The following is a 15,368-nucleotide window of genomic DNA, read 5'->3' on the forward strand; positions in this document are numbered from 1 at the left end:
GTTCAGATCGGATTATATTTAGATATAGCTGCCATATAGACCGATCTCCCGATTAAGGGTCTGAAGCCCATAAAAGTTTCATATATAACCCGATTTCCCTGAAATTTGAAACAGTGGGTAGTTTTAGTCCTACCGACATCTGACCTGAATATGGTTCAAATCGGACTATATGTAGATATAGCTGCCATATAGACCTATCTCCCGATTAAGGGTCTGAAGCCCATAAAAGTTTCATATATAACCCAATTTCCCTGAAATTTGAAACAGTGGGTAGTTTTAGTCCTATCGACATCTGACCTGAATATGATTCAAATCGGACTATATCGGATCTGCCAATAAAGGGTCTAAAGCCCATAAAATCTTTATTGATTACCCGATTTCGCTGAAATTTGAAACAGTGGCTTATTTTAATCCTCCTGATATCTTACCTTAATATGGTTCAAATCGGACTATATGTAGATATAGCTGCCATATAGACCGATCTCCCGATAAATTGTCTGAAGCGAATAAAAGCTTTTTTTTTTATCCGATTTCGCTGAAATTTTAAACCGTAAGTAGTTTTAGGCCACTTGCCTTCCGACCTAAATATAGTAAAGCTCAGACTGTATTAAGATATAGCCGCCATATAGACCAATGTGATGACTAAGGGTCTGAAGCTCATAAAAGCTTTATTTATTACCCGATTTTGTTGGAATACAAAATTCAACAGTGACTTATATTTATTAGACCACTCAATGTCTGTTCTGAGTTTGGCTGCATTAGTTATTCAATTTTCACCAGATTGTGACGAAAGGGGGTTTACATATATACCCGAGGTGGTGGGTATCCAAAGTTCGGTCCGGCCGAACTTAATGCCTTTTTACTAATTTTTGTGTAGTTTGTATTTTACTCGCATATATCTTTCATTTGAGTCGTACATTGTAATGCTCATTCTATAAATCCCATTGCTGGAGCAGGTATGGTAGTTTCACGCGTCATGTTCTTAACGTTGAACTATATGAAAAACATTTTTAGAACATGACTTTGATAAAAATAAATGCATCGCTTTGTCATTAAGTTATTAATGCGATCTTAACAAATAACTGTCTTCTTTTCTATTATTAGCCTGCGTCTATAACCCACATAGATAGATGGTAGGTAAAACTTCAATCAAAGTATTTTTTCCATGTTCCTTTTACAAAAACTGGATTTGAAACTCCATGCAAACACAACGCAAATTCTGTTGCTATAAATCTTAAAGCTAGACAAATATAAAATTTTCAAAATTATGCGGAAGTTGTTGAGCTTCGGCGTCAGATTATGTCTAAAATTTAAACAACTTAGTTTTCAGTTTTCCATGGTCTACGACTATGGAATAGCAATAGGCAAGGAAATTGTTTTCTAAACAAGAAATATAAGGTAAGGCACAATTCTATATGGCAACGGCTCTATGACTCACCCAATTCATAGAAACCCACTCTCGCAAACATATTCATGAAACTATGAATCAAAGATTAATGTTGAAAGGCACAAACTGACCTACCTTCACGCCAACACTCGTAGTCTTGTGTAGCATATGAAAACGCTTGAAAATACTTTCCTGTGTATAGGAGTTTCCATATAAGCTAAGCTTCTTTCAGAGTTTCATTTAAATTGTAACAATTCCTGAAAAACCAGATCCTCAACTGCGATAGCCGATGTTGACTTGGAAATGTGTATTTATTTTGCAAAACATTGTTCCACAATGTTTGGCATGTAAGTTGGTGAAACTAAACGTGACCATGGGTATTAGATTAAATAAAATGTAGCCAAAACGCTGAAGGACATATAAAAGTGGGACATTGTTTGCTAGACACATGACACTTAGTTTTATTAAAATATGAAATACAATAAACAAAATGTTTAGACATTCTGTTGTTGGATAAGACCAAGTTTCCAGTTTTGTATTTTTTTTTTATTAGAAAATAAAATTTAGAATTTTTTTTTTTTTGAAGCCGGCTGGCTGTCAATTGCAATAAAATTGTGCCATTCATATTTATTACTCTTTAGATATGGGCACTGGAACAGTCAGCTCAATTTACTTGCTGATTCGCTGCGGCGTAATATCTATCTATGAAACCCATTCAGCATTTTGGAATGTGGTTTTGCATATAGCAAACAACTAAGCCATAACTAACCACTACAACAAATGATAGCAACCATCAAACGATTTGTCCAATAACACCCAACCTCCATCTCCATCAACTCACAGATCAACAAGAATTGCAACCTATGCATAAATTAGTACGAAAAAAAAGTGTCAACACCACAATATGAATAGAGTAATAGAAATCGTTGAAAATCAACAAATAGTAATGATCTTTGGATCAATGATCAAACTGTACGTTAATCGGTGAGCATTTTAAATGTTGCGAGACATTCAAATGTTGCAGAGTAACTGATACTGATACTTGGATCAATGATCAAACTGTTTGTTAAACGGTGAACATTTGAAATGTTGCGAGACATTCAAATGTTGCAGAGTAACTGATACTTCTGTTTATCTGCGAAGAATGTTGTTAGTATTTCGGGGTCTACGAAAATTAATAAGAAAAGTCGAACATTTGACAAAAGTAAATTACACTACTACTTAACTTCCCTCTACATGGCACAGGATTCAAAAAACCCGCCTTCTTTTTTTTGAGAAAAATGAGATTCTATCACATAAAAACAAGTAAGAGCGTGCTAAGTTCCGACGGGCCGAATCTTATATACGCTCCACCATGGATCGCATTTGTCGAGTTCTATGCGCGGTATCTCTTTTTAGGCAAACATAGAATATTGAGTAAGAACTGTTATGCTATTGGAGCTATATCAAGTTATAGTCCGATTCGGACCATAAATGAATGATGAACATTGTAGAAGTTATTGTGCGATATTTCAGTTCATTCGGATAAGAATTGCGACTTGTAGGGGCTCAAGAAGCAAAATCGGGAGATCGGTTTATATGGGAGCTGTATCAAGCTATTGATCGATTCAGAACATATTAGACACGTATGTTGAAGGTCATGAGAGAAGTCGTTGTACAAAATTTCAGCCAAATTGTATGAGAATTGTGCCCTCTAGAGGCTCAAGAAGTCAGGATCCCAGATTGGTTTATATGGCAGCTATATCAGGTTCTAACCGATTCACGTCATACTTAGCACAGTTATTTGTTGACATAACAAAACATCTCATGCAAAATTTCAGCCAAATCAGACGCGAATTGGCTCAAAAAGTCAAAATCCATGATCGGTTTATATGACAGCTATAACAGATTATGTCCCGATTTGAATCATGCCAGCACAGTTGTTGGGAGTGATACCAAAACACTACGTGCAAAAAAAACGTTCAGCTAAATCGGATGAGAATTGCGCCCTCTAGAGGCTCCAGAAGTCAAGATCCAAAATCGGTTTATATTGCAGTTATATGAAAACATGGACCGATTTGGCCCATTTACAACCCAACCGACCTACACTAATAAACAGTATTTGTGCAAAATTTTAAGCGGCTAGCTTTATTCCTTCGAAAGTTAGCAAGATTTCGACAGACAGACGGACGGACGGACGGACGGACGGACGGACAGACGGACGGACGGACGGACAGACGGACGAACAGACGGACGGACATGGCTAGATCGACTTAAAATGACATGACGATCAAGAGCATGTATACTTAATGGGGTCTCAGACGCATTTTTCGAGGTGTTACAAACAGAATGACGAAATTAGTATACCCCCGTTTTATGGTGGAGTGTATAACAAGTAAAAAGGCATCAAGTTCGTCCGGGCCGAACTTTGGATACCCACCACCTCGAGTATATATGTAAACCTTTCGTCATAATCCATCATAATCATAGCAGCTATATCGAAATATGCTCCCTCTTGGACCAAATTCGGCACGGACATTGAGGGGTCTAATATCACTTTTGTAGAGCAAAATATTGGTCTTTTTGGAAGCTTTATCCAAATATAGACCGATTCGAACCATATAAAGGGTGATTTTTTTGAGGTTAGGATTTTCATGCATTAGTATTTGACAGATCACGTGGGATTTCAGACATGGTGTCAAAGAGAAAGATGCTCAGTATGCTTTGACATTTCATCATGAATAGACTTACTAACGAGCAACGCTTGCAAATCATTGAATTTTATTACCAAAATCAGTGTTCGGTTCGAAATGTGTTCATTCACCGTAACGTTGCGTCCAACAGCATCTTTGAAAAAATACGGTCCAATGATTCCACCAGCGTACAAACCTCACCAAACAGTGCATTTTTCGGGATGCATGGGCAGTTCTTGAACGGCTTCTGGTTGCTCTTCACTCCAAATGCGGCAATTTTGCTTATTTACGTAGCCATTCAACCAGAAATGAGCCTCATCGCTGAACGGTGAATGAACACATTTCGAACCGAACACTGATTTTGGTAATAAAATTCAATGATTTGCAAGCGTTGCTCGTTAGTAAGTCTATTCATGATGAAATGTCAAAGCATACTGAGCATCTTTCTCTTTGACACCATGTCTGAAATCCCACGTGATCTGTCAAATACTAATGCATGAAAATCCTAACCTCAAAAAAATCACCCTTTAGAACACCGATGTCGAAAACCCTAACATAAGTCACTGTGTAAAATTTTAGCGAAATAGGACAATAAATGCCCTTTTATGGCCTAAGACCTTGAAATCGAGATATCTGTCTATATGGCAGCTATATCTAAATAAAGTCCGATCTGAACCATATTTGGGTCCCATATTGGGAGGCTTAAAACTATAAAATTTCAGCGAAATCGAATAAAAAATAAAGCTTTTATGGGCTTCAGACCCTTAATCGGCAGATCGGTCTATGTGACAGCTATATCTAAATATAATCCGATCCGATCTACCATATATGGGTCATATGTCGGAAGGCTTAAAATAACCCACTGTTTTAAATTTCAGCGAAATCGGATAAAAAGTAAAGCTTTTATAGCTTCAGACACTTTATCGGCAGATCGGTCTATATGACAGCTATATCTAAATATAGTCCGATCTGAACCATATTTGGGCCAGATGTCGGGAGACCTAAAACTACACACTATTTCAAATTTCAGCGAAATCGGGTAAAAATAAAGTATTTATAGGCATTAGACCCTTTACCGGCAGATCGGTGTAAATAGCAGCTATATCCAAATATGGCCCGATGTGTCTCGTTCAAGAACTTAACCAGCGTGCATTAAAAAACGTATCTGTGCCAAATTTTAGCTCAAAATCTCAATTTTTGAAGGTTGTAGAGTGGTTACAACAGACGGCCAGAAACACGGACATCGTTAAATCGTCTTAGATTTTTACGACGATCCGAAATATATATACTTTGTAGGGTCGGAAATAGATATTTCGTTGTGTTGCAAACGGAATGCATAAATGAATATACCCCCTATCCTACGTTGGGTATAATGAAATTGTTGCCCTATGTTTGTTTATTCGGTTGTTTGATTGTCTGTTCCACATAGACTCGAAAACGGCTGAACCGATTTTCATGAAATTTTCACAGATGGTAGAGTTTGAACCCCCGGTGGATATAGGATACCACATTTTTTGATATACGAAGGGGGCGGACCCTCCCCCTTACCCTCAATTTCAAAAACGCCAGATCTCGGAGATGTGTGCACCGATTAAAGCCAAATTTTGTATGCCACCTTATGATACCCCAAAAACACGAAATAGGTATAAAATTTTGGGATCAAACAACATAGGTGGGGTGGGGGGCCGCCCCATCCCAAATCCACCCGAACGAACATGTTTACCAATTTTGATAAGATGGGTATCAAATGAAGGTTATTTTAGAGTAGAGTACCTACTTGGCATAAAAATATCACACTAAGTGTGGGGGGAGTAACCCATCCCCAAACACACCACCCCCCAGGACACATTTATCGCTTTAGGCAATATAGGTATCAAATGGAAGGTTTAAATACAAAGTAGAGTACAAATCTGACACAAAAATTTATTCCTTGGGGTCTGAGTGGCGTTCTCGTCGTCGGACTATGTGACCTCTGCCGTGTGGCAATATTTGCGACAGCAGCACCCCAGTCCCAATATTGCTGGACCAATAGAATTGCAATGGACTCCAAGGAAAGATTGACAAGATAGTAGCTTTTACGAGTTGGAAGAACTCGCAGCGATTCAGGAGACAAAGCTGATGTGCTACGTAACGATCGCTTTAGGAGTGGAGGTGGCATATTGGCCTTCGTGGTACACAATTCCTTGCAGTATAGACCCATCTTGCCTGGGGATGGGGATAGCAGTTACGTATACAACGTGTATAATGTACTTACCGCCGGTTGGTACTTGTGTCTCAATTAATTGCCAAAATTATAGGCCGGACAATAGTGGCCTATTGGTTGGCCATAACCGCCTGCTTCTAGGGAACTTTAATGCACATCACACTTCATTGCATTTTCCCATAGGTAACAACCAGCGGGGCATAGCTTTGTCAGAGCAGATTGAAGGCTCCATGTTTTGCTAGAATTACGAGGAGGTGCAGCAGCTCGCCAGACATTTCCATTGCATCCCCTAATCTCCTGAGTGACGTATTCTGGCAAGCCGTCATTTCTTTTGGATCAGATCACCTCTACATAATTCCCACGATCGACCAACCACCCGACTTCATAACCCCTGAACGCCGGACGTTTACCAATCAGAAGAGAGTCGATTGGGCCGGCTTAAGAGAATACACCAATTGCGGCTTCACTGAACTGACACCCCCCACAAATTCTCCCGCGCATCGTTGGAGAATTTCCATTCGCCGAGCATGGGCATGGATTTTGAAGACCGCATAGCACAACATCTGCTGTGCATGCCATCACCGCACACATTTGCCGTGTCTCAATAAGCCCAGGCCATGTGATAGGGCGATCCTTGTGGCACTGCACCAATCGAAAGCATTCGACACGTTCAGCAATGCCAAACTTTTTGACGACATCGCCAATACGTCCCTCCATCCAGGTCTAAAATGCTGGGTAGCGCATTATCCGTGTGGTCGCCAGTCAGTTCGCCAAGGCGGGGTGATATCTCCTGCACCTTTACCATCCTCCATTCCACCCCTTCCAGACGGCATAGATATCGTATCATATGTGGACGATTGACATGACATCAGTTTCATTTGATACCCGATTGTCCCAATCAGTAAACATGTCCGTTCGGGTGGGTTTTTGGATGGGGCGTCCCTCCAGAGTATTTGATCAAAAATTTTGTTTACTAATTTCGTGTTTTGGTGTACCATAAGGTGGCATGTAAAATTTCGCATAAATCGGTGCACCCAAATTTAGTACCCCTCAGACACCAAGGAATACGTTTCTATGTCAGACCAATTCTCTACTTTTAAATACCTTTCATTTAATACCCATAGTGCCCAAAGCGGTGAAAGGGTCCTGTTGGGGGTTTTCTAGGGGTGGAGGACCCCCAAAACACTTTGGGCGAAATTTTTGTACTAAGTTTGTTCTCTACTCTTAACATCCTTTCGTTTGATACCTAAATTGTCCCAATCGGTAAACATGTCCGTGCGGGGGGTTATGGGGGGTGGGAAGGCCCCTCATACACCAAGGAATACATTTTCATGTCAGATTTGTACTCTACTTTTAAATACCTTTCATTTGATACCCATAGTGCCCGAAAGAGTCCTGTTGGGGGTTTTTTGGGGTTGGAAGACCCCACGAACACTTTGAGCGAAATTTGTATGCAAAGTTCGTACTCTACTCTTAATTTGACCCAAACATTTTATATCAATGTCGGGCTTTTGGAGTACCATAAGGTGGCATACCAAATTTCGCTTAAATCGGTACACTCATTTCCGAGATCTGACGTTTTTGAAAATTGGTGCATGGGGGAGGGTCCGCCCCACCTTTGGATATCAAAAAATTTAGTACCTTTTGTGACCGTGGGTCCAAACTCTACCATCAGGGAATTTTTCGTGAAAATCGGTTCAGCCGTTTTTGAGTCTATTCGGAACAGACAAACAGGGCAACAATTTAATTTTTATGTAATAGAAAGAAGATGGTTGTCGAATATGTTCAACATGATTTCCTAAGGGGAATGTAAAAATTCTTTATTTGTTCATTAGTCTTTAATGGCTTTGTTACCATTTTAAATCCCCATGTAATAAAACCCACCCATTACACAACCCATCACATTTGTTTTTGTGTGTGTGTTTTTTCAACATGTATCTCTACATACCTGAACCATCGGGATTTGTTGATGATGCTGTTGTTGTCGTTAAACGTCTCGCTTGATATTTCCGTCTGAAAGTTGCCGAAACTGAGGGATTTTTTGTTTGCTGCTTGACTTCAATATCGTTGCCCGATGTTGCTGAGGTGGCCGATGGCGCCAACCTCAAATCATTTTCAGTTTTCTGTTGATTTTTCGACTTGTAGCCGGCTTTGACAAATGTTGCCAGCGTTGTGGCTGGTGTAGTAGCAGCAGAGGTTCCCCCTGATGCCAAGTAAGTGTATGACGATGGCCGTAGGGTGCGTATGCGATAATATTTAGAGGTCGTTGTATATTCAACACCATCATCAGTGGAGGAAGCTGAGGTCGTAGTTGTTGTGGGTTGCTGCTGCTGCTGCTGTATAGTTGTGACTGTATTGGGTGATTGGGTATAACTATCGCTCTCGGTCGCTGTATTCAAGTCGGGGTTGAGTGATGTTGGAGCTGCTGTGGTGGTAATTAAGCGTCGGCGCACACTCAATACAGGTCTTCGAGTTACAAGCAAACCATTTTTGCCACCAGTTGCTGATATGCGCAGCTACAGTTCGGTTCGGTTTTGAAGTTTTCAAAACGGCGCGATTTACAAATTTTTAAGGGAGAGAGAGAGAAAGATCGTCACATTTTTGGGGAATAGAAAAAAAAAAGAAATAAAAAAAATTAATTTATTTAAAATTTTTTTCTTTTGTCATTCAATGGAATTTTAATGGGTTTTTCAGTTTAGTTCGATTGAAACAGGGTTTTAGTAGGAATGGATTTATTTTGTGTGTGTGTGTGTTATTTTTCATAAGTGTGTGAGTGTTTAAAATGTGCCAGCAGGTGTTTTCAGAAGTCTAAAGGCCAAAAAGTCGAAAGCATTTCCCTGCGTAGCAAAAAAGTGCTGTTTGCGGATATCAAAATTGCGTAAAAAAGGTTTTGCGTGCTTTTTTTTGTTGTTGTTGCTGCTGAAGAAATATTGCCAAGGGCTTCTTGCTTGGATGACTCCAATCAAATCTCAAAACTACGCCGATTACAATCTTGCTGCTGTTGTTCACTGCTGCGTGTCAAATTTAGCTTTGCTACAGATCATAAAAGATTAAAAGTGCTGAAATTTGTGTTTTTTTTTCTTGCATTGACCAAGTGTTAATTGTTATGGTTAATTACATTTGTTTATATTTATTATTTACTCGTTAGTTACTACCTTTACGAAATCAAAGTCAATAAAAGGTGCTAAAAAAAGGTCACAAATGAACCACACAAAGCAAAAATATTTAAACAATATATTTTTTTTAATTAAGCTTTATATAGTCGAGTTGAAGCAATAAATAAAGTCTACTAAGTGTAAAGTGTAATATACTGTATTTGTTGTTAAGCTGCTGTTTTTTGTCTGAGTGTTTAAATAAAAGACTTTATAAATTTTGGTGTTTTTTGTAGTTTTATTTATTTTTGAATGTTATGGTGCAAGTATGTCGGCTTGTTTGTCTTTGGGATTAAATCAATGCTGTTGGTGTTTACAATTTTTCAAGACTAATGATCTTCATTGTATGTCTTAACTGTTTTGTGAAGCAATAAAAATAACAAAATGGGGAAAAAATCAAAAATAAGTTTTTAAAAATGTACTTAGCTCAACACAAAATTAATAACTCTTAAAATTTTGAAATAAAATGTTTGCAAAAATGAGTTCCTTAATTACCCTATGGATCGTTTTTCTCTATAAATTAGGGCTAAAATGTATGTTTTCAGACACTTTTGGCAAAATAAAATGTTAAACAAAACAAAAAATATATAACATTTTCCTAAGCCGCTATTATATTGCTGCAATAAATATTTCCTGCCTGCAGTTTTTTTTTTTAATATGGAAAGAAATTTAACAAGGAAATAAATGACTTTTACAAGAGAAATCCTGCTTCCAAGAATTTTAAAAATTTTTTAATTTTGTACTTTCGTCAAACTGTTGATTTCCCCCCAAAACATGACATTATGTGAGGAGGAAAATTGTATTTATTCATCTACACATGAGAGGACAAAAATATTTTCTTCATGAAATTTGATTAAAAATGTCAGGCGGCTCAGACTACGTATATGAACCAACAAATTGCAAATTTGCCTATGAACATTCCATTAAGGAACAGGGGCAAATTTTTAACATTTCATTGAGTACTTTTCGATTAAAGTGTTTTAAGCTCAACGTTGGCTTGCCGCAGTGCGACACCTCCATGGAGAGAGCTTTTACGTGGCGTAGTACCTCAAAAAGAAATGTTCCTTAGGGTTTTCCTAAGCCACTATATTTTTAATGAAAAAACCATTAACCATCCGCACAAAAACCTTGTGCGGAGCTGACTATATGATACCCTACACCATCGAGTTTACGTACAACTTTTAATATATGGAACCTATATTGAAATCTAGTCAGACTAGCTCTTCTTCTCAGCGTTGTAATCGAACGCAAAAAGTTATAATACCCTGTGCCACAGTGGTACACCACCAAATATGTTAGGTTTTATGACCATATAGAAGATTTTAAAGCTTTTGAAATAGTCAAAAGCCTACTAGGCTTAGCGCCACAAATATTTTTATACCCTCCACCATAGGAAGGGGGTATACTAATTTCATCATTCTGTTTGTAACTACTCGAAATATTCACCTGAGACCCTATAAAGTATATATATTCTTGATCATCGTGACATTTTATGTCGATCTAGCCATGTCCGTCCGTCTGTCTGTCGAAAGCACGCTAACTTCCGAAGGAGTAAAGCTAGCAACTTGAAATTTTGCATTAATACTTTTTATCAGTGTAGGTCGGTTGGTATTGTAAATGGGCCATATCGGTCCATGTTTTGATATAGCTGCCATATAAACCGATCTTGGGTCTTGACTTCTTGAGCCTCTAGAAAGCGCAATTCTTATCCGATTGGAATGAAATTTTGCACGACGTGTTTTGTTATGATATCCAACAACTGTGTTAAGTATGGTTGGAATCGATCCATAACCTGATATAGCTGCCATATAAACCGATCTTGGGTCTTGAATATTTCAGCCTCTAGAGGTCGCAATTCTTATCCGATTGGAATGAAATTTTGCACGACGTGTTTTGTTATGATATCTAACAACGGTGCCAAGTATGGTTCAAATCGGTTCATAACCTGATATAGCTGTCATAAAAACCGATCTTGGGTCTTGACTTCTTGAACCTATAGAGGGCGCAATTCTTATCCGATTTGAATGAATTTTTGCACGAAGTCATTTGTTGTGATATCCAACAACTGTGCCAAGTATGGTTCAAATCGGTTCATAACCTGATACAGCTGTCGTATATAAACAGATCTGGGGACTTGACTTCTTGAGCTTCTAGAGGGCGCAATTCCTATCTGATTTGGCTGAAATTTTACATGACGTATTTTTTTTTTACTTTCAACAACTGTGTCAAATAAGGTTAAAATCGGTTCATAACCTGATATAGCTGCCATATAAACCGATCTGGGATCTTGACTTCTTGGGCCTCTAGAGGTCGCAATCATTATCCGATTTGACTGAAATTTTGTACGACGGATTCTCTCATGACCATCAACATAAGTGTTTATTATGGTCTGAATCGGACCGATACAGCTCCCATATAAATCGATCTCTCTATTTTACTTCTTGAGCCCCCAAAGGGCGCAATTCTTATTCGAATTGGCTGATATTTTACACAGGACTCCAATATATAATTTAATTGTGCTCCAAACCGGACCATATCTTGATATCGCTCTAATAGCAGAGCAAATCTTTTCATATATCATTTTTTTCCTAAGAAGAGATGCCAGGAAAATAAATCGACATAAGCGATCCATGGTGGAGAGTATATTAAATAGATTTGGTCCGGCCGAACTTAGCACGCTTTTACTGGTTTTTAAAATATAGAAATCATCAATTGCAACATGACACTAAAAAGTTGCTAAAAATCTCATTTTCATTAAATTTTGAGAAAATTTTTTGTTTGAACTCCAAAGCTCCGATCTGCCGAATATACTTTTTAAGCGTCTAGAGGGCGCAATTCTTATCGAAACATACAAGAAAATGCTTATCTTAAAATATAAAAGTTCATTGGGGTTTTCTTGTCAAAAACTCTCATTATCCTTTTTTAGTTTTTGCGATATTAACGTATCTGCACGCAACGGTGGGAAGTGTACTCCACGTTCTAACTCAGGTATAAATCAAGCCATTTAGATACTCAAACCCCAAATCCCGACTTTAACTATTAATAGACCCATTTTACCATACTTCACTCAGCGAACCAATTGTCTGATATCAGACAAATCTGAACAAATTCTGAAGTCTTCTGACAAGATCTTGCCGAGTTCGTTCCGAATTCTGTTGGACATTCTGAGGGAATTTTTGTACCGACAGTTCTGAAAGAATTCTGAACGATGTCTGAAAGTCTTTTCATATGGGTTGTTTTTTTGAAATTTTTTTTCCGACAGTTCGAAAGGAATTCTGAATGATTTGTGGACTACTTGTCTGTAAGAATTTTTGTTCCAATAGTTCTGAAAGAATTCTGAATGATGTCTTAATGTCTTTTCGTATGGGTTTTTTTTTTTTAATTTTTCTTCCTAAGTTGTGCAGCAAAGCAAGCACATGTGTGGGTGGCGTGGTTGGTTATAATGTTTTTTTTTTTGTTTTGTTTTGCTTAAGAATAATATTGTCAGAGGCGTTTTCAAACAACTTTTTCATCAAATTTCATTAGCATTTTCTATCAACACATACAATTTGTGAATCAATAGTTAATTTTCATATTTTGTTCATAACTTTATCAACAAATAAGCAAAAATGAACAAAGGTACTTGTTTGACTCACACAAAAAGAATCATTAGTCAAATCAAAAATCAAAGTCAGTCATCTGTTGATGCTGAATACAATGTTTGTGATTTTTGCTTGAGATTTTTTGATCAAAATTAATTTCATCATGGATTGGCACCGACACCCTTTTTTAAGATTTATATCAAAAACCCCTTATACATATGTTTTTCTTCTCTTAACAAGGCAAACAAAAAGCTCCATAATATTTCTTTGATATTCATCTTTATTTAATTAATTATGTTGTTGTTACCACAGCATCATTTGATTACTCCAAGATGTAGAAAAACTCCAAGTTTCATTCAATTCAGAAACTAATTATGGCACTTCGTGTTTGTCCTTCAGTCATGAGCTTCTTTATACCTTCAAAATTTTACAACATGTTCATGTCGAACATCACGCTTGTGTCTTAAGTCTTTTGTTTTTTGCCTTTACTGATATTGTTGAGCATTAGTTGATGTCATATGCTTTTGTTCTTTTTGTTTTGTTAGCATAATTTTGTTTGTGTTGGGATTTTTTGTTCCTAAAAATCGTATCGTGGCAAAGTGTTTCTGGCATACAGCAAAGAGAGGATAGATGGTTTGGATTTTATTTAAATGAATTGCAAAATCTTATTTTTTGACTTGGAAAATAGTCTGATTTTTGAATGGAGAGTCATTAGGGGGATTAATCTTAAAATATATAGAGACAGAAAAACTATTTTTTGCTCATATTGCTACATACAGAGAAATTTATCTGCTGATATCAGCAAGCACTGTCTGGTAATATTAAATTCAAAATTGTAAACTTTTGAATGAAAGAGAAAAAAGATTTCATTGAAATTTTGTCTTTAGAGAATATTTCACGGAAATTTTGTCTTTAGAGAATATTTCACGGAAATTTTGTCTTTAGAGAACATTTCGTGGAAATTTCAAGTTAATCGGTAAAGCCGTTTTTGGGTCTATACGGAACAAACAAACAAACACAAATTAATTTTTATACCCACCACTGAAGGATGGGGGTATATTCATTTTGTCATTCCGTTTACAACACATCGAAATATCCATTTCCAACCCTATAAAGAATATATATTCTTGATCGTCGTAAACGTCTAAGACGATAAAGTTATGTCCGTCCGTCTGTCTGTCTGTTGAAATCACGCTACAGTCTTGAAAAATTGAGATATTGAGCTAAAACTTTGCACAGATTCATTTTTTGCTCATAGGCAGGTTTAATTCAGAGAGATAGCGGACCTTGTCTTAATAAACCGATCTGCCGATTTAAGGTCTTTGGCCCGTAAAAGCCACATTTATTATACGACTTTGCTATAAATTGAGAAAGGGAGTTGTGTTAGGCCACTCCTTCTTTAGTTTGGCCCAGATCGGTCCAGATTTGGATACAGCTGCCATATAGACCGATCTCTCGATTTAAGGTCTTGGGCCCATAAATGTCGCATTTTTTCCGATTTCTCTGAAATTTAGGACAGTGAGTTGTGTTAGGCCCTTCGAGATTCCTCTTCAATTTGGCCCAAATCGGTTCAGATATGGATATAACTGTCATATAGACCGATCACTCGATTGGAGGTTTTGGGCCCATAAAAGTCAAAGTTTTATACCCTCCACCATAGGATGGGGGGTATACTAATTTCGTCATTTTGTTTGCAACTACTCGAAATATTCGTCTGAGACCCCATAAAGTATATATATTCATGATCGTCGTGACATTTTATGTCGATCTAGCCATGTCCGTCCGTCCGTCTGTCTGTCGAAAGCACGCTAACTTCCGAAGGAGTAAAGCTAGCCCCTTGAAATTTTGCATAAATACTTCTTATTAGTGTAGGTCGGTTGGTATTGTAAATGGGCCATATCGGTTCATGTTTTGATATAGCTGCCATATAAAACGATCTTGGGTCTTGACTTCTTGAGCCTCTAGAGTGCGCAATTCTTATCCGATTGGAACGAAATTTTGCACGACTTGTTTTGTGTGTTAAGTATGGTTCAAATCGGTTCATAACCTGATATAGCTGCCATATAAACCGATCTTGGGTCTTGACTTCTTGAGCCTCTAGAGGTCGCAATTATTATCCGATTTGCCTGAAATTTTGTAGGACGGATTCTCACATGACCATCAACATACGTGTTTATTATGGTCTGAATCGGTCTATAGCCCGATACAGCTCCCATATATTGGGTTGCCCAAAAAGTAATTGTCGGTAATATAGTAGTAATATAGTCGGCGTTGACAAATTTTTTCAACGGCTTGTGACTCTGTAATTGCATTCTTTCTTCTGTCAGTTATCAGCTGTTACTTTTAGCTTGCTTTAGAAAAAAAGTGCGCGAA

The 15,368-nt window shown here is 37.7% G+C and overlaps 1 protein-coding gene across 1 annotated transcript in view; it reads right to left on the bottom strand.

The window, feature by feature from the left end:
• Nucleotides 1–15,368, bottom strand: part of LOC106084983 (mucin-12) — a 357,036-nt gene that overhangs the window by 16,549 nt on the left and 325,119 nt on the right. Inside the window, 1 exon segment of the mRNA XM_059367199.1 lies at nucleotides 8,211–8,778. Within this exon segment, the coding sequence (XP_059223182.1) occupies nucleotides 8,211–8,778 (568 nt within the window).

The sequence above is a fragment of the Stomoxys calcitrans genome, chromosome 4, assembly GCF_963082655.1.
Source record: "Stomoxys calcitrans chromosome 4, idStoCalc2.1, whole genome shotgun sequence".
In the NCBI taxonomy this organism is placed as follows: domain Eukaryota; kingdom Metazoa; phylum Arthropoda; class Insecta; order Diptera; family Muscidae; genus Stomoxys; species Stomoxys calcitrans.